Source organism: Panicum virgatum, chromosome 5N (genome assembly GCF_016808335.1).
Source record: "Panicum virgatum strain AP13 chromosome 5N, P.virgatum_v5, whole genome shotgun sequence".
NCBI lineage: Eukaryota > Viridiplantae > Streptophyta > Magnoliopsida > Poales > Poaceae > Panicum > Panicum virgatum.
Genome location: NC_053149.1, coordinates 70,201,673 through 70,229,634, shown reverse-complemented (window position 1 = coordinate 70,229,634; position 27,962 = coordinate 70,201,673). Strand labels below are relative to the sequence as shown.

The following is a 27,962-nucleotide window of genomic DNA, read 5'->3' as shown; positions in this document are numbered from 1 at the left end:
GTAAGCGTAAGTCAGTGGACAGTGGGTCATCCTTCTTAAAGTGAAGTTGGCCAAATGCTGACCAGCGCATACAGAGACCGCCGTTTTTTCTTTAATACGTCAGAGAGCACCATACATTGGTTTGGACCCAACTGCAGCAGCATATCTGCAACTTGTATATATATTGGCCAGTACAGCAGAACCGGTGGTTATCGGTCTCTGCAAGCAGCAGCAGCAGCAGCAGCAGCAGCTCGAAGCTTAGATAGAAGTCTGGGTAGTCATCATCTTGGAAGAGAGGTCAATGGCAGCAGCTGCTGCTCCCCCATTCTTCTCCGGCTTCGACATGGCGCTGCTCCTCGGAGTCTTGGCTTCTATCCTTGCAAGTAACAGTCTCCATCTCTCTTACTTGTTCGTTTCAGGGAACCCTGATTATAATAAGCTTGTCCGTAGATGCTAATCCTTCTCGTCTTCGAGAGGTCTCTTTCTGAATATATGAGTGCCGCCCGAGAACAAGAGAGACAGTGGTGGCGTCTAGGAACCACCAGCATTTTTGTTGATTGAATCGATCTACTAGCAGTCCAGCATCAGCATATATTTCGGTTCATCAAGTCCAATTCCTCCGTGCAAGCAAAGCCTTCCTTCTCTTTCTTAGCTTAAGTTCCCTTGGTCGCTTGGTTCATCAAGCTACATTCCGTTTTTTTTTTTGGCGTGTAAAGCTACATTCCGTTAGGACCGCAATCTAGTCAACTGGGTCCCATGACGATGCTTGATTGTATACCAGCTTTTGTGGGTACGAGAGCACGTATGCAGTTCATGCCATCTGGCTGCAACCGAAAAATATTGCACCAACCGATTATTCAGGCATCAGATCACCGGCATGTTGCACGGGCAGGTTATTACTTCTCCCATTGAGAATCGAGTAGCTTGATTATCATGAGGAAGTTTTTGTTTAGTTTAAGAAATGCTATTACTGCAATTCTTCTGCACTAATAAATAATAATCCATGTTGCTTGTAAGGCACTCGAGCTTGGCCGGCTTGGAGAGCTCTAGTCACTACGGGAGACTGCTGCTTTGCCGTGTGCCAAAGCCCTATATGCACACCGCATTCAGACGTCGGCAAAGGCGTCGTTTGCCGTGTGCCATTTATCGGACACACGGCAAAGCCTTTGCCGTGTGCCAAAGCTGACACTCGGCAAACAATTTTCCAAAAAAAAAACATAGGTACACTCGGCCTCCAGCGAGCGCCCCAGCCGGCCGTGGCCGATCCGCCGCCCGTGGCCGCGCCGCCGCCTCCCGCGGGCGCCCCCGCCGTCCGCCGTTCGGGGCTGCGCCGCCGCCGCCCGGGGCCGCGCCGCCGCCGCCCGGGGCCGCGCCGCCGCCGCCCGCGGACGCCCCCGCCGGCCGCCGTCCGGGGCCACGCCACCGCCTGTGGCCGCGCAGCCGCCGCCCGTGGCCGGGCCGCCGCCTCCCGTGGGCGCCCCCGCCGCCCATGGTCGCGTCGCCGTCCGGGGCCGCGCCGCCGTTCGGGGCCATCGTCGCGCCGGCCACCACTCGGGGCTGCGCCGCTGCAATTGTCGGCAGAGATGGAGGGAGGGAAGGAGAGAGAGAGTGAGGGGTGGGAGAGAAATGAGAGGGGGCTGATCCGGTGGGGGAGGAGGGGACCAATAGGAGAGCCCCATTTGAAGGGATGGATTGATGACATGGCATCTTTGTCGTGTGCCCAATTCCAACCCACGGCAAAGTTCTATTTTTCCAAAATTATTTGAAATATATTTATTTAATTAAATATAGCAAATAAATACAAAAAAAATCCAAATTTTAACATGGAGTACCACATGTTGTATGTGAAGAGTAGAAAAATTTTCGAAGTCGAACTCAAATTCGACCGTCACTTTTACTCCAAACTTAACTGCATCCTTCTCAAATCTCTAAGTCTTCTCCAGAGATGTTTCCATTTGTAAGCATCGTACGTGAAAAAATTACAAAACCTACTCAATTTTTTACCACTGTCTTCACATATGATATAACGAGGTATTGACAAATATCATAATTTTCAGACTTCATTTGCTTTTTTTAAAATTTTAAAATCATTCGAACACACGTTCGTGACCGTGTTTTCTAGACAAGATGTTGAGAATTTCTTTTCATTTCACGTGTAAGGCCTCAAACTGAGCTAAATAACATGAATATTATTTTTCACTCATTTTATTCTATTATTTGAATAACTTGGAGTTCAAATATGACTTGATTCAAAAAATTGCTCGAAATGCAATTAATTAGTTATATATAGCAAAAAAAAAATTAAAAATGTACCCAATTTTAACTTGGGGTACTACATGTTGTGTGTGGTGGGTAGAAAAAGTTTCGAGGTGAGAAGAGAAAAAAAATTATAACTTTGCCGTGTGCCGAAAATAACACACGGCAAACTATTTACTTTGCCGTGTGTAAAAAAACACACGGCAAAGCATGAATTCACGGCAAAGTGATTCTTTGCCGTGTGCCCGACAAAAAGCACACGGCAAACAGAGAGGCACACGGCATTCTAGCAATTTCCGGTAACGAGTGGTGCTAGCAGCCAGCAGCTACTGCTTTCTGTCGGAGTGGACATCTTTTTGTTCCCTTTCGGAGGCGAGATGGACTAACTAACGGTCCTGTTGCAGACGTTGCAACAGAAGCTCTCTAATCCATTGTTTTTTTTTTCTTTTGTTACAAAAGTCGCTGGTCTTGCCTGCTGATTGCTTACTTTTGTTCTGACAGTTGATTTAACGGTCAACAACTACCGTACCTCTCCATTACAGTTACAGCCTTACAGGACATGTAGTTGACCTAGCTAGATTCTTGGAAGTCATCGGAGAATGTAAAACATCATAGTCAGCCAGAAATTAGAGAATAATCAACATAAGTTAGCACCATGTTCCATCAGAGAGCACTACATAAAGAAAACAGGTTGCAACGTTTGGAATCTACCGGAACTTTCAGTTACTTGTCCTTTTCTTCCTCCATCACAAACAAAAAGTTCAGAAAAATGTTTGAACAGCCTTAAGCCTGCCCTTTTCTGAACTGAACCTCTTGTCCACTCCATCCATATAGTTGATTGATCCTGCAACTGAGAACTCAGATAGAGCCAGAGTACCATTCATACGAGGTACTACCGCGCCATCACAACTTAATTCTTGGCAACAAGAAACATCAAACTAAACAAACCGATTATTACCGATACATCCTTACACGCATGTTTATGCCCAACAAGTACCAGATCCAGTTATTCACTCATCTTCTCCATTCATGTACTGTGTTCCATCTTTAGTAACTCACTCATCGATCCTTCCACGCATACTCTGGCTCAAGTACATAGCTCAGTTTTGATGGATATAAATCGGAGTAGTTGGTGATCATTCTACATACCCTGCGCTACTAACCCACAATCTTAATTGGACTATTAATCTTGTGTTGGTTTATTAGAGATTATTAATCGATGTAATGGCGGGGTTCAATGCAGGGGCGGCGTCCGTTGGCGTGTGCTATGGCACGAGCGGCGACAACCTGCCGCCGGCGAGCACCGTGGTGGGCATGCTCCGCGAGAACGGCTTCACCGTGGTGCGCCTGTACTGGCCGGACCCCGCGGCGCTCGCGGCGCTCGCCGGCACGGGCATCAAGGTCGTCGTCGGCGCGCCGAACGACGTCCTGCCCGCGCTGGCCGCCAGCGAGTCCGCGGCGGCGGCCTGGGTCCGGCAGAACATCCAGGCCCACCCGCTGGTGACCTTCCGGTACGTCGTGGTCGGGAACGAGGTCCCCGCTGGCGCGACGGCGCACCTCGTCCCCGCCATGGAGAACGTACACGCGGCGCTCGCGGCGGCGGGGCTGGGGCACGTGAAGGTGACGACGGCCATCTCGCAGGGCACCATCTCCGTGCACCTCCCGCCGTCGGCCGGCGAGTTCACGGAGGAGGCGCGGTCGTTCATGGGCTACGTGGTGTCCTTCCTGGAGCGGACCCGCGCGCCGCTCCTGGCCAACCTGTACCCGTACTTCGTCTACACGCTCGGCCTGGGGCACATGGACATGAGCTTCGCGCTGTTCACGTCGCCGGGGACGGTGGTGCAGGACGGCGAGTACGGGTACCAGAACCTGTTCGACGCGACGGTGGACGCGCTGTACACGGCGGTGGCGAAGCTCGGGGGCAGCAGGGTGCGGGTGGTGGTGTCGGAGACCGGGTGGCCGACGGCGGGCGGCGCGGCGGCGTCGGTGGAGAACGCGATGGCGTACAACCAGAACCTGGTACGGCACGTGCGGAAGGGCACGCCGCGGCGGCCGAGGAGGGTGGAGGCCTACGTGTTCGCCATGTTCAACGAGAACCTCAAGGAGGCCGGCGTGGAGCAGAACTGGGGGCTCTTCTACCCCAACATGGAGAGGGTTTACCCAATCACCTTCGGCGCCTGATGACAAACCCTGCCTGAATAGTGAATACGTATGTATTTGCCGGTGTTGCTTGCTTGGTGTCTGCGTGTACCGTATTTGTGCAGGAATGATTTTTTTTTGTTATTATCGCGACCGCTGAGTTCTTGTTTGCTCAGACGTGTACGCTGAGGGGTCCATCGTACATGTTATGTGTATAGTATACTTGCCAGACAGCAGTAGGTGTATGGGAGGTGTATTGAGATTTGGGCATTCGACACGTTTGTTGGACAAACAAAGTTGAATTTCATTTCACTGTGCTCAAGTACACAGTTGAAACTAGATGTCGCTAGAACAAGATTTGCCTGTCAATTATTTCTATGATTATGAATTTTATCCTGGATGTAGTCGTCTGATTTCCTAATTTGAACCACTTTTGCCGCGAATGTTGGCTTTGACTTTTGAGAGCGATTTTGTTACCTTGGCATCCACCTCCCCAGTATTGCCACCATATTAGTAGTCCTGTACTCCTTCCATCCTGAACTATCAGTAATTTTGATTTGTTTTAAGTTAAATTATTCTAAATTTAACTAAAATTATATGAAAAATTAACAATATTTTAAATGTTAAATGAGAATAATTAGATCCATTATGAAATATATTTTCATAATTTATTTAGGATAAAATAAAATGTTTTATATTTCAGAATGGATGGAGTAAATTAGAATCTCATATAAAATAACACGACAATGAAACAGTTTTCATAATGAGCACCTACGGCTTTAACTAGTTGGTTAAGAAAATGGTGCCGTGGGACACTCGTTGGATTAATGCGAACAAATTAAAGCATATTCTTGCGCGCTCCTGCAGCATATCCCCCTCCCCTGTTTGCTGACCTGACGGGCTCCGATGCTACGAATCCCATCAGCGGCGTAATGTAACAGCCTCTGTTTTTCTTTCCTATACATACACTCCTCTTATCTTCAGACTAAGACTGAGTCCAACAGCGCGAGGCAAAAGCAATTTTGCCTCGCGCTCGCCACTGTGCCTGCTCGATTCGTCGTCCAACAGAAGCGGCAACGCCGGAGGCAATTTCCATCGCGAGGAGAGAGGTGAGCTAAAAATGGATTCCCTCTCTCCTCGGAGGCAAATCCGTGCTGCGAGCAGCGAGCGCCGGAGGCGGAGCACGGAGGCGGAGCGAGCGCCGGAGCTGGAAGGAGGAGGGTCGGCACGGTGGGGGAAGGCGAGGGAGGAGGGACGCCGGGATTCGGCTGGCGCCATGGACCGTCGTGCTCCTGCCGGCGCGCGCGGACGAAGCAGAGGCCGCGGCCGCCGCGCGCGCAGGGGAGGGAGAAGGAGGTCGGCCGGGGGAGGAGGGAGCTCTGGGCGCAGGGCAGCACCGGCCGGCGAGGGAGACCGGAGCCTGCCGCACCCAAGCTTGCCCCAGCCACGCGGGCCGCTGCCGACGCCGTCGTTGCGCTTGCTCGCCTTCCCATGCTCTGCTCCGCCGCCGCGTGGGCCACATCCACCGCCGCGAGGCCCGCCGCCGAGGGCAGGGCCCCTGCTCCAAGGCCGGCGGTCGCGAGCTCCTGGGGCGGCGGGGCTCTCCAGGGCCGGCGAGCTCCTGGGGCGGCGGGGCTCGCGGGTGGGGGGAATAGAGGAGGGGAGGAACGCGCTGCGGAGGCTCGGCGCACGCAAGCGGGAATGAGGAGGCACCGAGGGAGGAGGGCGGCTGCTGCTGCGCCTGTGCGGCGGGCGAGGAGGCGGCGCAGCGGCAACACGCGGGCCGGACCTCGAGCTCCCGCCGCCAAACGTCCACCGACCTCGAGCCACCGGACCTCCATCGACCTCGAGCGGCCAGACCTCCATGGCCCCTCAAGCGGCCGGGACGAAGGAGCCGCCGTGCCCCGCCCCTGATCTGCCCGGGAGGAAGGAGCGGCAGGAACTTGGGGAGGGGGCGCCGCCGGCGGGCTCGGGTGGGATGGACGGAGGAGGCGACTGCGCAGTCGGATTTGCTTTAACTGTTAGAGACGAAGAAAAATGCGTGAGTTTAGTTCTACTGTGTACAATGCAAACAAAAATATGCATGTCGTATTTTGCCTACCGCAAGTTGAAGTTAGCCTAAGTGACGAAATGATGAAGCGTGTCCTAATCCGCGACATGCAGTACAGATGCATCGGCTGATCAGGCACATCAGCTCTGACATTGTTTTCTCAAGGACGGGAGCGGCAGCGACGTTATTGCGCTGCTTTTAAATTTTCACAAAAATCACACGGGCCTGCATCTACCAATCATCAATCACTACCTGGCAGCCTTTTCTGGCCCGAGCTGTCACGGTGCTAGTGCTACCACCACCGCCCGGCGTCACGTCTCGCGCAGCTCCACCAAGAACGCACCAAACCCGGTGGAGGGGCCACGCCGAGCCCGCGATGCGGCGGTGGCGCAGCCTCGCCGCCGCGGGCGTCCTGCTGGCAGCCCTCGCCGCCGCGCTGGCGCTCACCGTGGCGGGGCTGCGGCCGACGGCCGCGGAGCGCGGGCATCCGTCGGCCACCGACGCCAACCGGCCGCCGCTGCGGTTCGGGTCGGGAGGGTCGTTCAAGGTGGCGCTCTTCGCGGACCTGCACTACGGCGAGGACGCGTGGACGGACTGGGGCCCCGCGCAGGACGCCGGCTCCGACCGCGTCATGGCCGCCGTCCTCGACGCCGAGAAGCCCGGTCCGGTGCCTGCGTTCTGTTCTGCCCTTGCATCCCTATGCACGCATGCGCAATTGCGAAACTCCAGTTTTTTTTTCTTCTTCTGAAGCTCAGCTCCTCTCCTTTCCAGACTTCGTGGTGTACCTCGGCGATCTCGTGACGGCGAACAACCTCCCGATCCCCAACGCGAGCCTCTACTGGGACAGGGCGGTTTCCGCGGCCAGAGGCAGGGGGATCCCGTGGGCGGCCGTGTTCGGGAACCACGACGACATGCCCTTCGAGTGGCCGCCCGAGTGGTTCTCCCCCGACGGCGTTCCACCGCTGCGCTGCCCACCGACGAGCATGTCGGCTTCAGGTAAACATGAATGAACAACTTGAAATAGAAAAACAAACATCTTTTTCCCCCCTCAATTGAGGACAGGTCCTTGATTGCTTCCCGTTGTGTGTAATAAGGTGCGGATCAAGGATGCAGCTTTCGAGAGACTCCGCGGATTGACCTCATCACAGCAGAGATCAGCAAGAACAGGCTGTCCTACTCATCGAACGGCCCCAAGGACCTGTGGCCCGGCGTCACCAACTACGTCTTGCAAGTGCTCTCACGCTCCCACGACGATCCGGCTCTGCTCATGTATTTCCTTGATTCCGGCCTTGATTCCGGCGGAGGATCGTACACGGAGGTCTTATCCAGTGCTCAGGTCAAGTGGTTTCAGAGCCAGTCTCAGTTTCTGAATCCAAATGGAAGGTCAGACATAGTACTACAGTTGGCGAGTACGTTAGCTTGTCTGTTAATCGCACTGATGACAGTGGTATGATGTTATTTCTCCCCTCATTTCCTTGAGGTCTGCAGGATCCCTGAGCTGATCTTTTGGCACATACCAAGCACAGCGTATGTCAAGGTAGCTCCAAAGGCCAAATCTGAAATAAGCAAGCCCTGTGTTGGCTCTATCAACAAGGAGGATGTAGCGCCACAAGCAGCTGAATGGGGTATGATGGATGCTCTTGCAAAGAGGCCGTCAGTTAAGGTATCTCAGAGCACTAATTTCAGTTTCATCTGATAAATTCTGAATACCATGGTGTGTACTGCTGCTTATTCCTCCGGACTGTATGCCTTGGATGGGCAGGTTGAGGTCCCTAGATCAAAATATTATAATGTGTAAAATACAACACTATTTTTATTTGACAGGCAATCTTTGTTGGGCACAACCACGGGCTGGACTGGTGCTGCCCGTATGAGAAAATTTGGCTATGTTTTGCACGGCACACCGGTTATGGAGGTTACGGTAACTGGCCCAAAGGAGCAAGGATCATTCAGATAACTGAGAACCCATCCTCGACTGTGTCATGGATACGGATGGAAAACGGGACGAATCTGCCTGAATTTCATGTACAGAGGATATTTTTTTAAAAAAAAAGAAAGGAAAAAAAAAGAGAAACAGAGGACTGAGTGGTTATTTTCTGTAAATTACAAAGTGTGTGTGAGCCCTGATTTTTTTTTGTGGAAAAAATGATGGGGTTGCATTCCTATTTAGTTGAAATAATGGTCGCGTGATAAATCATCTATAGTGGAGGATCACAAAATTTGGTGATTATAAAAAAAGGACAATACGGCAGGACTTTGAGATGATGACGTTGAATGATTGAACTGAATAACTGACAAACAGCGGAATTCTCAGCACTACTGGAGCTTGCAGAGTTGCAGTCCTGCAGAAGAGCTATCTGCCTGTCTCTATCTAAACGCGCGCTCTGAGATCGCGTGGACTTTGGACCTTGGTCGAAGCAGGGCGTGCGGCTGCGAGACCTCCATGAGAATGAGAAAGACTAAAGGTAAGCCAGACCGGATTCGCGCGGCGAGCTTGAGAGCGCGAGGCGGAGAGGGGGCCTCCCTTGTGCGCCCGAGCGTTGGTCGACTGGTCGTCTTTTCTTATGGGCGGCGGAGCTCCGGCAAGGCACGGCCTGAAGCGGAGGCGGCTTTCCTCGCGATGCGGAGGCGGACGGCGGCATTTCAAATACCGACCGGGTGGACGGTGTTTGATATACCGTCCACCCCCTGGTTACACACCGTCCGTCCGATGGGACCTGTACGGCCTGGATTCAGCGGAGTCGTCTTTCTCCTCGAGCCGCGGTGGTCCGCCGGCTCAAGAGAAGGCAGCAGAGCGGGATTTCCTTTCGCTGGCTAAGACGGCCGGCGATGGAGCGACCGGCGCTTTGTCCGGGTAGAGCGATCTGAAATGCATCTTCGCCTCTACTCCGAGCTTCTGGTCCTCGTTGAACATCTGCGACGCGGGCGGCGGTGGCAAGGGCGCTGACGAAGAGGGACTCCCCTAGAGCGGCAGGGCGAAGGCCAGGATGAGCGCATTGGTGCTCGGCGGCCCGCCGCCTGCACGACCATCAGGCCTCGCGCCGCCCGCGCCCTCCCACCGGCCGCGCGGAGGCCTGGACGGGCCGGTCACGCGATGGCGTGGCGCTCGCGCCGAGACGCATAGGCAGAGAGAGAGAGCAGCGAAGAGGCCCCGCGCCATGGGGCGGAGTGCGGGCGTGGGGCTCGTCTGCAGGGAGGCTTCGGTGCGGGCCGTGTGGCGGAGCTCCGGCCTCCGGCAAGGCACGGCCTGAAGCGGAGGCCGCGTTGCTCAAAGCTCAGCCTGTAATGCTGTCCAAGGCCAGCCCGTAGTGCTGCTTGTGATGCTGTGATTTCTCGGAGCCAAATTTACTTGTCTTGTGAGTTCTTTTCTAGTGATTTTTGGAGCATAGAAACATGACCGGCACTAGTGGAGAAGAGGAGGGTGATTCTAGCATTGAAAAATTATGTGAAATTCTTAGCAAAATAATGGAGCAGCCCAATATAGTTTCAGAAGTTGTTGAATATGCTCTTGAGCAGAATCCCATAAAGTTACTAGGAAAAAAAATTATATAAGTTGGGCTCGACATGCCCGATTAATCTTGAGCTCTTATGGGTACGAGAAGTTATTGGTTACTGATGAAGGTGAGATGGATGCTCAGACTAAACAAATTAATGACAGAGCACTTGTGTGGCCGTTGGGTAGTATGGAACCAGTTGTTCGAGAACAGGTTGAAACCATGAGTACAGTAGCAGAAGTGTGGGGTGCTTTACATAATCAATTTGCAGGTAAATCAAACAAGATGCATGCTGCTCGTATTATGCATGAGTTGTTACATTTGAAGCAAGGCACAAAATCAGTGACTGAATATGCTGGTGAAATTAAAAGGCTATATCGAGACCTACATTATTATCACCCATTTGAGCCAGTTGATCAGAAGGACATGGCTATTCATCACACATGGTTTCAATCATTTATAAGCAAACTGTTTCTTGATGGATTGAATCAAGAATTCGATCTACGGGGTCAGCTTATTTTCTCCAAGTCTAAATGGCCCAATTTAGATGATATAATTTCCAGCATCATAGAAGAAGAAACAAGATTGGCTCATCCCAAAGTAGATGATTTTAAGAAAGCTGATATTCAAGCTGCTTTATCTATTCGGAACAGCCACACACTTAATGCCAGAGGGGATCATAGTAACACAAAGCTGAAATGTGATCATTGCGGTCGTGAGGGGCATAAAATAGAGAAGTGTTTCAAGATACATGGTTTTCCACCTGGGTGGAAAAAAGGAAAACCTCAGCCAGGGGGAGTTCGAGGTGGAAATTGGAACAGGGCAAATCACACTGCAACTGAAAGGGAGCTTCTAGTGGTAGATGCTCAAGCTCTTGAGAAATATAACTCCAAGCTTAAACTCTCTGAAGACTTATCTTCCACTCAAGGTTCCTCCACTAATTTCAGTTATCATGCCACCTCACAAGGTATAAATCATGTCCAAACCTCTACACCTCTGTTTTCAAGGCGTCGCCTAGGCGACAAGGTGGTGGCGGCTCGCCTTGCTTAAGGTCTCGCCTTAGCCCGCCTAGGCGTCGCCTAGGCGATAAGGCGGTGGTGGATCACCTCGCCTCGCCTTACCGCTTTAAAAACATAGCTCTACACCTAAATCCTGGATTATAGACACTAGAGCCACTAACCATATGACAGGAGCGTCAAATCTTTTCACTTCCTACACTTCGTGTTCAGGTAAGGATAAGGTCCGTGTAGCTGATGGATCCATGGCTCCTATAACTGGACATGGATCCGTCCGATGCACCAAAACATTATCCTTATCACCGGTTTTGCATGTCCCTAATTTCCCTATTAACCTACTATTAACCTATTATCTGTTAGCTCTATCACAAAATCTCTCAATTGTAGAGGTTGGTTTGATCCTTCTCATTGTGCTTTTCAGGAGGTTGGGACAGGGAGAATTCTTGGGACTGGGACCATGCATAATGGACTCTATTATCTTGATGAAGGAAGTGATGAGGTTGCTTTTGCTACCAAGATGTCTCCATGTCAAGAATTATTATTACTTCGTCGCAGGCTTGGACATCCCTCTTTTGCTACTATGTCTTGTAGTTATCCATCTCTTTTTAATGCTTGCCATAGGGAATCACTTATATGTGATGCATCTGAGTTTGCTAAACATACAAGGGTTCCCTATCCTAGTTTGGGTTTAAGGAGTAACAAACCATTTGATATTATTCACTCTGATGTTTGGGGGCCATGTGAGGTGCAATCTATTTCTGGGCATAGATGGTTTGTGACTTTTATTGATGGTTTTAGTCGTTATACCTGGCTTTATTTGTTGAAACATAAGAGTGATGTCTTTGTTGTGTTTAAGGACCTATGTGCTCTCATCAAAAATAAGTTTGGTAACACCATTAAAATCTTACGCTCGGACAATGGTACGGAGTATGTTAACCAGGAATTTGAACACTTTCTTAGTTCGAATGGTATTGAACATCAAACAACCTGTGTTAACACTCCGGAACAAAATGGTGTCGCTGAACGAAAAAAATAGGCATTTACTTGAGGTTGCCCGTTCACTTATGTTACTATGAATGTTCCAAAGTTTCTTTGGGAGGGAAGCTGTGAAGATTGCAACATATTTAATTAATCGCATGCCTCTTCGGGTCCTTGATAATAAATCCCCTGCTGAATTACTATTGAAAACAAATGATTTTGTTGTTTCTTCAAAAGTTTTTGGATGTGTATGTTTTGTTCATGATTATAGAAGTAATGTTGGAAAACTTGACCCACATGCTATTAAATGTGTGTTTGTTGGTTATCCTCCTAATAAAAAGGGTTATAGATGTTGGTGTTCATCTGAACGTCGCTTCTTTGTGAGTATGGACGTGACTTTTCGTGAACATGAACCATATTATGGTCCAACCAATGATACTGGAATTACTCTATCCCTACCTGAACAAGAGGGGGATAGTAACAGTAGAGGTATTCTCGTGGGCTCTATTCATGTTCCGACTTCATGTGTGTTACCTTCTAGTATTGATCAAAATACAAGTCAGGGGGAGGTAAGGTATGATAATAATGACAATATTGATAATGATAATTCTTGTCATAGAGACATACAAAATACACTCCCTTCTCAGAATATAGAGTTTGTTATGCATGAGGATCCAAATATTATCCCTGAGTCTCCCGATCCTATTGCTCCATCTAGCACTCTAAAGCAAGGTGAGAATCAATCATTTACTCAATCTTCTTCTCGGAATGACTCACCTATTGCCTTGAGAAAACCAAATAGATCTTCAAATTTTCCTACACGGCTCAAAGATTATGTTGGGTACAAACATGATATTGCCAATTTCCTGTCCCTTAAAAATTGTAGTCCTTCCTTTCAAAGTTGTATTGCCTCTCTAGATTCCACATCCATTCCCACTAACTGGAAAATGGCCAAGGACGACCCTAAGTGGAAAGAAGCAATGTTAGAAGAGATGAAGGCTTTGGAGAAGAATAAAATTTGGGAGCTTGTGGATCTACCTCCAGGAAAGCAACCTGTAGGTTTGTAAGTGGGTTTTCACCATCAAACATACACCAGAAGGGAAAGTGGACAGGTACAAAGCTCGTTTGGTTGCAAAAGGATATACGCAGACTTATGGGATTGATTATGATGAGACTTTTGCACCGGTAGCCAAAATGAATTCGGTAAGGATGCTCATATCTTGTGCTGTCAACCTGGATTGGGAAATATATCAGATGGATGTAAAAAATGCATTTCTTCATGGTGATCTTTATGAAGAAGTATATATGCATATTCCACCTGGCTTTGAAACAAATCAAACATATGGGAAGGTGCTTCGTTTGCACCGATCCTTATATGGATTAAAGCAATCACCAAGGGCTTGGTTTGACCGTTTTAGACAATCAATGCTCAAGCAGGGTTATTACCAAGGTAATGCTGATCATACACTGTTTTATAAGCATGATGCAAATAAGGTGGCAATTCTATTAGTGTATGTCGATGATATTGTGATAACTGTGAATGACCTTACTCAGATATGTTCTTTGAAGAAATATCTGGCACAAGAATTTGAAGTAAAAGATTTGGGGCAATTGAGATATTTCCTTGGAATTGAAATCTCCAGAGGTCCAAAGGTTATATTTCTTTCTCAGAGGAAATATGTGCTAGATCTATTGAAAGAAACTGGTATGCTCGGATGCCGTCCTGCAACCACACCTATTGAGCAAAATCATCGTTTAGGTAAAGATGTGGGGACTGCTGTGGATCGAGAAAGTTATCAAAGACTTGTTGGGAGACTTATATACCTATCCCACACACGACCAGATATCGCCTTTGCAGTAAGTGTGGTGAGCCAATTTATGCATGATCCTAAATCATCTCATATGGATGCTGTCTATCGCATCTTGCGATATCTTAAGAGTTGTCCAGGAAAGGGTCTTTTATACACTCGTCAAGGAAGTTTACAAGTTGAGTGCTACACTGATGCTGATTGGGCCGGCTCTTTGGATGATAGACGTTCAACTTCTGGATATTGTACTTTTGTTGGAGGTAACCTAGTTTCTTGGCGAAGTAAGAAGCAAAGTGTTGTGGCACGGTCCACTGCTGAAGCTGAGTTTCGTGCTATGGCTCATGGTGTGTGTGAACTTTTATGGCTGCAAATCCTTCTCATGGAGTTAAAATTGTTTAAGCACAAGCCTTTGATGCTATACTGTGACAACAAAGCAGCTATTGATATAGCCAACAATCCGGTTCTTCATGACAGAACTAAGCATATTGAGATCGATCGTCATTTTATTAAGGAGAAGTTAGATAGAGGAATAATTTGTCTGCCTTATGTAAAATCAGCTAGTCAAGTAGCTGATATTTTGACCAAAGGACTACCTGAAAAATTATTTTCTGCATTTTGTAGCAAGATGGGTCTACACGATGTATTCGCCCCATCTTGAGGGGGAGTGTTGGTGTACGTATTTGTATATTAGATATGTTATGTGGACTAGAGTGTAAAAATACCAAGAATAAATAGATGGATAGGGAAGGATCGGGAAGGGGGGATAGATCCAGAGTTTTCTCATTGCCTGTTCATGTCCGCTGTTCCCCTTTTCTCCAAATCTCAAATCCACCACTTAATTCACAATATTCGCCGATGCACGTTTAATTTTACAACGTGATGCCTCTTATTCATCTTTAGGAAACAATTGAAGTGCTTGCGTTACATGAATGCAGTTTGCATTTTATAGGCATCTGATAAATAGCTTATTCATCAAATTTGAAGTACTATCTCGTTATTTCTGTGTGTATGTATATCTGTATGTATGTCTTGTTCTTGTATGAAATCCGTTGGCTCAGAAACTGATGGGGTATGCCGGCGATTGGTCCGGGTTGAACAATCCGAAGTGCTTCTCCGTCTCTGCTCCGGGCTTCCGGTCCTCGTTGAACATGGCGAATATGTAGGTCTCGATGGGCCCGGGGCGCTTGGGCGTGCCCTGCCCGACATGGTTGATGAGGTTCTGGTTGTAGGTCTGCGCGTTGGCCGCGGTGGCCGCGTCGCCCCCCGCCGACGGCCAGCCGCTCTCCGACACGATGATGCCGACGTTCCCCGCGCCGGCGTTCTCGAGCGCGGAGTAGAAGGTGTCGACGAGCGCGTCGAAGAGGTTCTGGTAGGCGTTGCCGCCGTCCTGCACGACGGTGCCGGGGGAGGTGAAGAGCGCGTAGTTGATGTCGATCTGGGCCTTGTTGCCGATGTAGGAGAAGTAGGGGTAGACGTTTGCGAGGAGCGGCGCGCCGGTGCTCTGCAGGTACTGCGCGATGGGGCCCATGTGGCCCTGCGAGAAGCTGCCGGCCGACGGCGGGAACCCCTGCGTGACGCCGCTCTGCACCGCCGTGGACACCTTGACGGCGCCGAGGCCGGCGTCGGCGAGGGCGGCGTCGATGTTGCGCATGGCGGGGAGGATGCTGGCGGTGTCCCCGCCGGCCACCTCGTTCCCCACGGCGATGTAGCGGAAGGAGACGGCCGGGAAGGCCTGGACGTTGTCCCGGACCCAGGCGGCGGCGGCGTTGGGGTCGGAGGCGATGGAGCCGAGGTTCTCGTTGGGCACGTCCATGATGAGGCCGATGTTGGTGCCGCTCAGCGCCCGCAGCGCGTCGGCGTCCGGGAAGTAGATGCGCATGAGGTTGATGCCGTTGGACTGGTAGAGCCGCACGACGTCGCCGGCCGAGGGCAGGCCGCCGCCGTTCACGCCGTAGCACACGCCGATGGATTGCACCCCTGTTGGTGATCGACAAAGCTGATTAATTAGCATTGATCTACTTAACGTGCGTGCGTGTTCTTTCTGTACTAAGGGACATCATCTATCTCGATCAGTCGTGACAGTACCTGTAGGGATGGCTGCAAATGTTCCGAGCAGCAATGCCAGTGCAACCATGGAAGCGACGACACCCTGCTGCTTCGCCATCTTGGATCGTCTCTGCTGCTTATCTCCGTGCGGCTACGTGCAGGGCTAGGTACGGGAAGAGTGCCTGTAGCCGGTAGACAGCAGATAGATTTACTGAAACAGCTGCTGAAGTGAAGTTTGCATGCAATCCACCGAGGCCTATTTATAGGCGAGTTGTCTGTACCTCTGCCCGGGCCGGTTCGGCACGATACCACACGTCCGTCAATTCCGTTCATTTCTTTTTTCTTGCCAATTTTCCACCACTGGCACTAGGTAGAGCCAAAGCGTAGTTATCAGTTGACCCATCGGCGCTGCTGGTTCACGGGCTCCAGCTAGCAACACTGGCGTATCAACTCGTGCGGAATATAAGGAATAAGATTTATAGCTAATAATAATTATTATTTAGCTTACGTCTTCTTTCATCTATTAAATATTCTAACACATGCTCTAAAATACAAATTTATCATTATCTAGTTGTAGTAGATTTCATTTTGCATCACACCTTCATGTTTGTTTGATATATATTTAATTGAATTATTTGTTTTTGAGTTGGTATTTTTATCTCTTCCATCATATATGAATATATGGTGACACATATCGTGGATATTATTTTATATAAATAATATCATAAATAATATATTATAATGATAGAGATAGTAATTTAGAATCTATATTGGTTCAATTTAATATTTTATTATAACTATATATTTAGATTCTGATTTAGGGGTTACTTTAAATTTTAATAATGTCATAATTAAATAATTTATATGTAAATTTAGGAGATTATTTGCATTATTTTTATGTTAGCATAGGTGGATAATTTACATGAAGATTAGAGGGTTATTTTAGATTTTTTATAATAGTAAAAGTGGGTAATTTAGATACATTATTTTAGTCTATTTTTATAATTGCAGAGGTGGGTAATTTGTTAAGAAATGATAACAGATCCAATAGATATTATAATTAGAGTTGTCAAATTGACGCTCGGATGTTTCTGAATTTTATGAGAATTTTTAGAATTTTAGTGTCCATTTAGAATCCTGAGTGGCTTTACGTGGAGCTTTGAAAGAAATCTTCAATTAGTAATAGTATGATAAGATTACTCGAAACTCGGAAGGCTGGGCGGGGTCTGAACTGGGAGGCTAGGCTGGTGGTGGTCGCGATCCCGGGCGGCCTAACTCCATGGACAACAGCAGGGCGAGGTCCTCCGGCGATCGCGGCCTGGCCTCCGTGTCACCGTGTCTGTGTAGGAGCATGCACCGCGTACAGATACACTACAAAGCCGCGCCTTGGGCGGGCTCGTGGAATTCCAAGCCTCTCTGACCTGACCGGGACCTGAAAATGAAATCCATCCTGCACTGCCCCGTTTGACGGGGCTACGGCGACATCGATCGCCTAGCTAGCTCCCAGTTGCGTCTTGTTTCTACGTGGTGCCGCGACGCGTTCTCGCTTTCGTTTCGTTGCACTGCAGCTCCGCCGCGGAGAGGAACAAGACAAGTCGTGAACCCCGTTCAGATCTGCCTAACTTTCTGGTTTCGGCCCGCCCGGCCCTCAAAGACAGAAACAAAATAGTTTGGTTCGGCCCAAGAGACCCGTGCATACCAGCCTGTCGTTGGCGTGCCTGATCCTCCGGGCGGCTGCTCGCGTCTCCAGCACAGTTGCGTCGGCACATATCGCATTCCGGCGATTTTTTCTTTTTTATATTTAAAAAAATCAAAATTTTAAAAATATATGTCCATTTCGAAAAATTTCAAAAATATACCCGATCGCCCTATGGGGAGCGACAGGCCCTAAATATAATTTTTTTTCTTTAAATTTGCAACGATGTCCTTGACCGGGGGCGCGCGGGTGCAAGGGGGCCTGTCGCCCCCCCCATCGGGCGACCAGGTCTTGCCCCCTTATATAAGCATTCTACCTCTATTTTCTCCTCATTTGAGTCCAAAAATTCCACCAAAAATTCAAAAAAAAAGAGAGGGGCGAGGAGAAGGAAAGCGGCGAAGTCCTGCCGGATTGCGCACTTGTGATCTGCAGGTTAGTGCATTTAGCTTATGTATTTTTCCATTGGTATTGTAGAGTAATTTAATTTAATTAGTGCTATAGTAGAACCATTTAAGTAGGAGTTTAATGATACTTTATTTACGTAGTAATAAATTAGTTTAGAAAATTAGTACTACGCAATTATTATTACAATTGCAGTACTATTAGAGACGTGTTTATAAATTAATTACGATTTAGAATAGAATTTCGCATATACAGTATAGAATTTGAGTGTCATCACGTAGTTATGAATACTTATATGTTGTAGTTGAAATCCATACTTAGTTTTTACGGATTATTGAATAAGGTAGTGAAGTAAAGAGTATAACTCGATAAGTATTCTGTGATATACAGATATGTCGAGCAGATGCAGTTTCAAGTATTTTTTGGTGACTACAATGTTTTGTATGGACCAAATGGAGTAGACCTTTCTGCCTTTAAGTGCACATCTAGCGTCATAGATAAACATCTGGAAAGGAGTTTTGGTTCCATATGTAAGTGGCTGCAGCGTGGATTCCGTGTTGATCTGTTAACACATGTGATGACCGTCTAGTCTCTTGTTAATTGGGAGGTAGAAAGTGATTTATGGAAATTGATGATGATACACAGCACTGATGACTAGCAGAATTACATGCAAGCAGCTCTAGATCGTGGGTGGCCTCTGGCCATTCTTGTTCAAATCCGGGAGAAGACACAAAATGAAATCCAACATGGTGCAGATCAAGCAACTCCGAGTATTCGAAGAGAGACCAACTATGTTGAGCAAGATGAGTCAGAAGAGAGAGAACCAAAACATCGGACAACAGGGCCTTGCTGATGAGGGAGAGAAGATACATAGCATTGTGAACGAGATGGAGGCAGAAGACCAAACCGCAATAGAGATGAAAGAATATAAGGGCTCATCTGATGACGAGCAGTACTCATTGACAAAAGAGTGGAAGGAGCATGGTTTTGGCAATAATGTCGCAGAAGACGTACAAAATCAGGAGTTGAAATACAGAGGGAATGAGGTAGTGCAAGGTGCAACATATCCAAACATTGAAGCCGTAAAAGATGCTGTGAGACTATGGGCAATATCATTGCAACGAGAATTTAGAGTCGTAAAGTCTGGCAGTAAAGAATATGAGGTGAAGTGTGTGAATGATGGATGTCCATGGCGAGTACATGTATTCAAGGGAAAATGGAACTCGAACTGGAAATGTTCCATTGTGACAGAGCACACTTGTTTGCTGTCAGAAGTTCTTCTCTCGCATCGCAATATATCATGCGACTTCGTTGCAAAGCAAATATATGGGTTGGTTATGGACAACCTAAATTATGAGTCAAAAATGATTGTTCGACACATTGAGCAGACTTACCAGTAAACCATTAGTTATTTGAAGGCATGGCGGGCTAAACAAAGGGTGTTCGAGATGCGGTTCGGCACATACGAGGCATCATATGATAACCTACCTCGTATGTTATCCCGGGTTGCTGCTAGCAATCCTGGAAGCTTTTATGACACATACCCCGTACCAGCCGTGACTAGGGGGTAAAGCATTCTGCAACGAGCCTTCTTTTGCCTAGGTGCCTGTGTTAGGGCATTTCAGTATTGTCTTCCGGTGATCTGCATTGATGGCACATTTCTGACTGGAAGGTATAAAGGTCAGATACTCACCGCAATGGGGGTAGATTGCAACAACCAAATAGTTCCGCTCGCATTTGCATTTGTTGAGAATGAGAACTTAAACAGTTGGTATTAGTTCCTTGAACGAGTGAAGGTTCATGTTGTTGCTGCACATCTAGATGTGTGTCTTATTAGTGATAGGCATGCAGGTCTGCTACAATCAATACTGAAATTGCAACGTGAAACTGCGGCAACGCCTCCATTGTGGCCCAATGTCCAAAACAGGTGGTGCATTAGGCATATGGGTGCAAACTTCTATGGCCACTTCAAGAAAAAGGATCTTAAGAATATGTATAAGAGGTTGTGCACCCAAAATCAACAGAGAAAATTCAATGCATTATGGCAGATGCTTCATCAGTTGACTGCAGAGCTAGTGAAGGTAAGGGCATCAGGAGCAAGCACGAGTCAGGTTGCAGAGGCTAGGGATTCAATTGAGAAGCCATTTTCACACTGGATTCGAGGTATGGTACGAGGCTAGGTTGCAGAGGCTAGGGAGTCATTTCTTTATGATACCAACGGAATACGGTATGGTATTCAGACAACGAACCATGCAGAGTGTTTCAATATGGTTATGCGTTCTTGTCGTGCATTTCCTCTTGTGAGAATTGTTGAGTTCATCATGTATGGGTGCATGAAGTATTTCAGAGAGCGTTACATGGCTGCAAGCATAAACATCAGCAACCCCCAAATTCAGTTTTGCACAAGAGTGACACAATATATGCAATAGAAGATTGAAAAGGCCAAACTGCACCGCATCATATCGACAGGTACAATGGAGCATAGATTTGAGGTTCTATGTAAGGATAGAACTGGTCGTGGTATCCGTAGAGATAGGGTGGTACAGGAGAGTTTGATTACAGTAGATGGCAAAGCCATCTGCTACTGCATGAAGTCTAAGTTATTACATTTGCCATGTTCGCATCTCATTACGGCATGTGCAGAGTCTGAGTTGCAGACATGAGTATTTGTTTCTCCTTACTTCAGCAAGGAAGCAGCTGTATCCACCTGGGACATGAGGTATACGGGATTGGAATAGTGTGACTTTTCATTCAGGATAATAAGAATAAGATGTTTATTCCCGATCCAGCCACTAAGAAAGGCAAAGGCCGCCGTCAGACACGTCGTATTCAGAATGGTATGGACGAGTCTGAAGCAAGCAAGGCACAAAAGCGTTGCAGCCAATGTGGAGCATTGGATCACAACTACAAGAAGTGTCCTCAGAATGCATTTCACGATCCTGCTGACGTCGGTCCTTCCGAAAATCCCAGAGATAGAGCACCTCCTACGTTCAGACGACCATCGGCGAGAATTTCTCGTGGAAGGCACTCGGTGTCATGATCCACCAGTGTGCAGTTTTTACTTATATACTAATCGTGCGTGGAGTTTATATCGAACATATCTGTAATATGTAGTAATTGTGCGTCCAGTTTGTATGGAACATATCTGTAATGTATAAATATCGTGCGTCGAGTTTGTATCGAACATATCTGTAATATGGGTACTACTCGGTTGTTTTATTCCTTTATCTTCATTGAGACGCCTTACATGAAATTTGTTTTGCAGTCTTCCGATGCTACAGAAAACTGTGGTTTTATTAGGTGGGTCGATCCTGCAACAATTGTGTTGTGGGGGTTCTAGGGGTACCCACAGCCGGGTGGCGAAACGCACCCGCCTATTCCCCGTGAGGGAGTACTCGGGGAAGTACTAGGCGATGGGGCTGAATCTACGCTGAGACAAGGACTCAGGAACACACGATTTAGAGTGGTTCGGGCCGCCGGAGCGTAATACCCTACGTCCACTGGGAGATGTATTGTTCTTAGTGGTGTGTATGAATCTATCCTCTGCTGGCCTTGGCTCTTGCCCAGCCTGAGGTCTTCTAGCGACGCCCCCTCCTTTTATAGATCAAGGGGGAGCGGATACATTGGACGTTGGGCCCCGACAAGTGGGCCCAACGTGCTGTGCAGCATACTGCGCAGAGTACTTAAAAGACAACAGTGGTTACGAATCTTTTCCTCCGATATGCGTACTGCTGCTCTTCTGACCCAGGGGGGTCTTTCCTTGTCCCGTCAGCTAGGCGCCCGTTGGAGTAGCGTAGCTTGCGGCGTAGCCTGCTGAGGCTATTATGTAGGCGTCATAATGGGCGAAACCGAGCCGTCGTATCCATCTGCTATGGCAGACTGGCAGGCGCGGCGTGGGCGGCGCCAGCAGCTCCACTACCTTGGTAATACGCGATCAATAGTGCCTCCTGGTCAAAGAATCGCCTCGGCTTCCACTGTATCAATGCGGGGCGTCCACCTACCGCAATAAATGCAGTGGTGGGTGAGGCTTTGTATGGAGACCAAGCGCCCTTGTATACGTGTCCGCGCCGGACCACCCAGAGGTAGGGCGTCGACTTCTTCCCTTAGCGAGGGGTCCGGTTACCATACAAGAGGTCCGGGACCCTATGAGGGGTCCGGGACTTCCGCGGGGGTCCGGACCCTTCGGGAGGTCCGGAGCCCCGGCTGTTCGGGCTGCCCGCCTCCTCCGGGACACGCGTCGTTCCCGGATCTTTCCCAGTCGTGAGGTAGGTCCGGGACCGTTGCCGAGAGAACAGAACTCCGGACCACAGGGGTCCGGCTGTTTGGACGTAGTCAAGGATAACTACAAGGCCCTTGCCTAGACACAGCAAGAGGGGGTACCCCAGTCCTGGGGTACCGACAGTGGCCCCCGGGCCCACCTCGGGAGAGGTACGAACCCGCGGGTGGGCCACTATCGTGATGTGTTTCTATGCAAGCTCGGTTGCGTTGGTGTGCTCATGCAGAGATCGGGTGCCCCGGACCCCTGAGGCCGGTACACCTGTTGCCAGGCTCAGGTACTAGAGCGCTCTCCTCAGGGCGACGAGGGTGTAGGCTTAGGGTACGGAACCAAACTAAGCGGCTACACAGACCTCGGGTCGCTCAGGGAGCAAGCACCACTTCCCGGACCCGGCACTTGGAGCGACCGTGGCGAGCGGTCTCCGCCGGAGCGGGCCACCGGAGTGGACTTGGAGCGACTGTGGCGAGCGGTCTCCGCCGGAGCGGGCCACGGGAGTGGACTTGGAGCGACCGTGGCGAGCGGTCTCCGCCGGAGCGGGCCACCGGAGTGGACTTGGGGCGACCGTGGCGAGCGGTCTCCGCCGGAGCGGGCCACCGGAGTGGACTTGGGGCGACCGTGGCGAGCAGTCTCCGCCGGAGCGGGCCACCGGAGTGGACTTGGGGCGACCGTGGCGAGCGGTCTCCGCCGGAGCGGGCCACCGGAGTGGACTTGGGGCGACCGTGGCGAGCAGTCTCCGCCGGAGCGGGCCACCGGAGTGGACTTGGGGCGACCGTGGCGAGCGGTCTCCGCCGGAGCGGGCCACTGGAGTGGACTTGGGGCGACCGTGGCGAGCGGTCTCCGCCGGAGCGGGCCACCGGAGTGGACTTGGGTCATTGCTGACGATCTGATGAAGCATGCTACCAGACCTCATAGTAAGGTGTAAAGAAACCAAGCCTTATACTAGAAGGGAGCCCGGGACCTCTAAGGACAGCAGTCCTGAATACTAGAGTACTTGTAACAGGGTAGTGAAGTACGTAAACTTAGGGTACATTACCAGGCTAAGCTACGCGGAGCTTCTCTACCCCAGGATACAAGCACCACTTCTCCAGAGCAGGTCCTCAGGGGTCCGGACTGCCTTCCATCTAGAAGGGGTGTCTTCACCTGACCACAAGCTAGCAACTTAACTTGGATTGTTAGCAACAAGGAAAACTCCGTTCAAGAGGAAAGAATAGTTAAACCAAGGCGAATAAATGTAATCAGGGTGGAGCCTAGGTAAAACTGAGAAAGTAAATCTCCTTTATTATTGTGGTTGTCACGGTATACATCAGAGGTCGGGATTACGAGGTCGGACCTCCACCGCTCCGGACCGTTTTTTGCCTGTTTGTGTGATAGGGCCAGAGGTCGGGTTTACAAGGTCGGACCTTGACCGCTCTGGACACACACGTAGGCGCCACGTTATTACAAAGGAGGAATTCTCTTAGTCTTTTCTTAGGAGTAACCTACGGCTGCATGCTATACAGCGTGTTCTTCGGAGGTGAAGGCGCCCTGGACGTGCCTGAACCGCATCATCCAGCATCACCTCGGGAGCTCGGGGGACCCCTCCTTGCCTTAAGAGCTGTCACATGCTTACATGGCATGAGACAAATTCTTTGGCTTTGAATGGAAGAGGCCCCCTCCCCCTGCCGTCGCCGTTGCCGATGGAAACCAGAGCCCTTGCGCAGCAGATGGACCGGTGCGACGCGTGGAGAAGTGCGGTCGTTCGCCGGCTTGTCCTTGGTGCTAGCGCCAGGGGCCCCCGCGCGAGGAGGCGGGGTCCTGTCTGCAGCAGCACCGAGCAACGCTGAGGTGGATCTCCGGTGCTGGAGACGGCAGGACGACACGGTCCACATCCTCCGGGATGGCCGTCGGCTCCAGGCTCCATGTTGAGAGGAAGCCTTGAGCCGACACCATGCCACCGCAGAGGAGGTGTGGCCGTTGCTTGTGAGAAAACCTTGAGCCGACGTAGGGGCAGCAGCGCCCAGCGGCGCCTCCGCTGTGCGCCGCTACGCCGGCTCCGAGGTGTCGCAGTGGCGACGCACAGCAGGCGTCGCTATCGTGCGCCGCCGCACCGAGGGCGTTGCTGCGCCGGTGCCAAGACAGGTGGAGTGAGTGTGGCCCTGCCTTCCTTCATCTTCAGGTTCGTCGTTGCAGAGGAAGAACACAGCCCAGAGGCCTGAAGATCCAACCTGCGCCTGACTTCCCCACGGACGGCGCCAAAATGTTGTGGGGGTTCTAGGGGTACCCACAGCCGGGTGGCGGAACGCACCCGCCTATTCCCCGTGAGGGAGTACTCGGGGAAGTACTAGGCGATGGGGCTGAATCTACGCTGAGACAAGGACTCAGGAACACACGATTTAGAGTGGTTCGGGCCGCCGGAGCGTAATGCCCTACGTCCACTGGGAGATGTATTGTTCTTGGTGGTGTGTATGAATCTATCCTCTGTTGGCCTTGGCTCTTGCCCAGCCTGAGGTCTTCTAGCGACGCCCCCTCCTTTTATAGATCAAGGGGGAGCGGATACATTGGACGTTGGGCCCCGACAAGTGGGCCCAACGTGCTGTGCAGCATACTGCGCAGAGTACTTAAAAGACAACAGTGGTTACGAATCTTTTCCTCCGATATGCGTACTGCTGCTCTTCTGACCCAGGGGGGTCTTTCCTTGTCCCGTCAGCTAGGCGCCCGTTGGAGTAGCGTAGATTGCGGCGTAGCCTGCTGAGGCTATGTCACAGAACAGTCCAAATAATACCGATCAAGTGCACTAATTAACCATTTAACTTAATCCTCCAATAATGCACTTCACCAGTACACTCAGACTGCCTGCTTTAACCAGGATCGGTTGCACAGGAACTCTCGCCAAAAGACGAGCACAGGTGATTACAAGCAACAAAAGTTTCCAAACTTAACTTACAGCCAGAGTTAAACAAAAGTCTTCAAAATTAATTTACAATAAAGTTTTACAAGCCAGAGTTACATTTCGAATACAGAGTTCAAACGCAGCGGAAAATACAAACAGTTTGAAACAAGCTTCAAAATACCGTACGATAAATAACGTCGATGACCAAAAGACGAACTTCATATCTTGCCCACTGATGTGAGGCTCACCTGCCTGCAATCACGGAGAAGGCGGAACCCACTCGAACGTCCAACCTGGAGGAAGAGGCTGACCACTCCAGGACGCACTGATTTCCTCGAAGTCTTCCGGAATACAACCTGCTCAGAAGGGTTACAACCAAACCCTGAGTATTCTAATACTCAGCAAGGCTTACCCGTCGATGGGTATACTTAGCCCATTATCTAGACATGCACAGCTCTTTGGCTTTGGAGTTATTTTGCTGAAAAGCTACTAAAACTGGATCCTTACTTTCAATATTTTAGCTCCAATTGTGTTGATAGCTAGAAACTAGGTTTGCCTACTTCTCTAGAGCACACATGGTTAATCATATTATCTTTTCAAGAACGCCACATAAAACCATCTTTTCTCTTTCTGTCCTTTTAATTCTTACTACGATGCGACGCATTGACCAAGGCTCTCATATCCGCGAGTCACGGCGAATCGATCCGATTTAACCTTGCAAGGTGGACCTAACTCACACGACACATGCAAGCCCCGTCGGGCCACTCGCGTCAACTGTTTCCACATTACCACGGCATCTGAACTACGCCTGCTAAAACCCAGGTGATGGGCCCCTCGCAGTGAACTCCCGGAGAACCCGGAGGCGGCATCCTATCCAACACCCGCCAACTCCCACGCCCAGCGTAGCATGGCGGAATTCAAATTACCGCTGTAAGGTGGTACACAGCTTACCGGTTTCGACTACCTCCTACTTCCGGTATGTGGTTAGTACTGTTCAATCCTCGATCAGCACTGCCAACAACGGAACGGTCCTCAATCGACACAGGCGGAGCTTACTTTCCATCCATTCCATACCAAAACCAACTCATTTCCGCCCGGTCTCCATTTCTCTTTACTCCACAATTCATTTCAAGCCCAAGCTAAGGGATCAAGATCCTAAACTCGCGAGTGACAGCAATCACTCGACTTCTACCGAAATCCTATTTAGCAAAGCATTTCTATCGACACCTGCATACTAGTATAGGCCCACGGTACCTAGGGAACATGCATACTATGGTTCCATTCAACTCCTAGAACATAAATGCACAATACTTAAATAAACAATGAATACTTTAAATTATGGTTATGCTCCGGGGCTTGCCTTGCAAGTCAGCGGGGTTAGTGGTTTCTCCGGGAGCTTGATTAACGACTTCTCCTGGCTGCGGTTCTCCTGCGAAAGGCTCCTGGACCGGCTCGGCAACCAGCTCGTAGGCGATTTCGGTGTTGGCGGCTACACGAGGAAAAATATGCCATGCATGAGACTCAAGAAATGATGCAAAGCACTACTAACAACGAAAGACATGGACCAACTCCAAAAGTGTCTATAGAGCAACCTTACAACTAGGGTTACGATAGCAATGGTTTAGAACGGATGTGCAGCTTTTGGTTCTAAGGCCTTTTTAGCCTGAAGTGTCTCCTATCAAGCAAAAGTTACGAACTCGCTTCAAAGGATTAACACAACCCTAGAACAACATGGATCAAAATAACTAGGGGCTTGTTTTGTTGCAAAACACATGCATGCATAAAAGAATTAATTACAACAAAAATAAGAACAGAACCTAGCTAGGGATAAATTAAAAGCAAGGACTTGACTTGCAGACATGATCTAGCAATAATAAATAAGAATAACATGATTTTGCTAAAGCATGCTACACAAATTTTCTCACATTTAAAGACGACCGAAACCATTTATTTAACTCTAGCAAGGTAAACTAAACATAAAAAGATTTATGCCAAAGTGTACAACACCAGCACATGAGATTTTTACAGTGGATTACACATGCAATGAGTAGGTTACCACAAATTTTTCAGGATTTTTAGACAAATAGAACAACCGATACAAAATAATCTAGCTTAAACGCAAACCCTAAATTTAGTAGGGGCAAAAGTGACATTTCACATGAACCAGTATTTTTCTTCTGAAGATCTAGATTTAAGAAGACTAACAAAATTTGGTTTGCATTTTTAGCATTTTTATGCATTTTTCTACCAATTATCAAACTTCCAGCCAAAAAATATACAATAAAGAAAACAAAACCATCCCTAATCCCCCCTTCTCTCTCTGACCCGCGGGTCCCACCCGTCAGTGGCTCAAAGAGAGAAAAGGGGGCGCCCCTCCCCTGCTCTGCTCTCTGCTCGCCCGCACGCCATGGCCGTGGCAACCACCAGGCTCGGCGGCGGCGGCGGTCTCCGCGGGCGGGCTCCGGGCGGCGGTGCGGTGGTGCGGGCCCGCGGCCAGGGCGGCCGGTGGAGCGGGGCAAGGGCGCTCGCAGGGCCGGGGCGACGGCGCGGGGCACCTGCGAGGCGACGGCGGCGGCAGCGCAGGGGCGCGCGCGGCGGCGCGGCGGTCCGGTCCAGCCGTGGCCGGCCGGCGGCGGAGGCGGGGCGCGCGCGCGGCTAGTGGCCCAGGCGAACCCCATGCGCTAGGCGGCGCCGCGCAAGGCTGCACAGAGGCGGCCCGCAGCGGGCGCAGCGGCGGCGCCATGGCGACCACGGCGGCGCAGCAGTGTTCCGGCGTCGGCGGCGCCTAAATCGCGCGGGGAAAAGGCTGGGAAGGAAGTAGGGCGCGCGTAGAAGCTCACCGGCGACTCGTTTTGCGCGGAGGGAGGCCGAAAAGTGGAACTCGACGAGAGGGGGCGGAGCTCGATGAGACTCCAATGGCGGCCGCGGTCTGCAGCTTCGATTCCGGTCGGCG

At 49.9% G+C, this 27,962-nt stretch overlaps 2 protein-coding genes and 1 pseudogene across 3 annotated transcripts in view; 2 read left to right on the top strand and 1 right to left on the bottom strand.

The window, feature by feature from the left end:
• Window positions 1-15,991, bottom strand: part of LOC120672029 — a 96,594-nt pseudogene extending 80,603 nt beyond the window's left edge. Inside the window, exons 1-3 of the transcript XR_005673938.1 lie at window positions 15,806-15,991; window positions 14,783-15,697; window positions 3,814-3,840 (exon numbers count right to left, since the gene is read on the bottom strand). The product of XR_005673938.1 is annotated as an uncharacterized LOC120672029 (transcript). The remainder of the gene's footprint in view (window positions 1-3,813; window positions 3,841-14,782; window positions 15,698-15,805) is intronic.
• LOC120672037 (lichenase-2-like) lies at window positions 16-4,686 on the top strand. Its single transcript, XM_039952333.1, has 2 exons — window positions 16-362; window positions 3,479-4,686. The coding sequence occupies exons 1-2, from the start codon at window positions 281-283 to the stop codon at window positions 4,414-4,416; spliced, it is 1,020 nt and encodes a 339-aa protein (XP_039808267.1). The 5' UTR covers window positions 16-280; the 3' UTR covers window positions 4,417-4,686.
• Window positions 6,616-8,623, top strand: LOC120672033 (probable inactive purple acid phosphatase 16). The gene is made up of 5 exons (XM_039952326.1): window positions 6,616-7,086; window positions 7,196-7,420; window positions 7,519-7,807; window positions 7,913-8,087; window positions 8,249-8,623. The coding sequence occupies exons 1-5, from the start codon at window positions 6,801-6,803 to the stop codon at window positions 8,468-8,470; spliced, it is 1,197 nt and encodes a 398-aa protein (XP_039808260.1). The 5' UTR covers window positions 6,616-6,800; the 3' UTR covers window positions 8,471-8,623.
• Window positions 15,992-27,962: the final 11,971 nt, after the last annotated feature.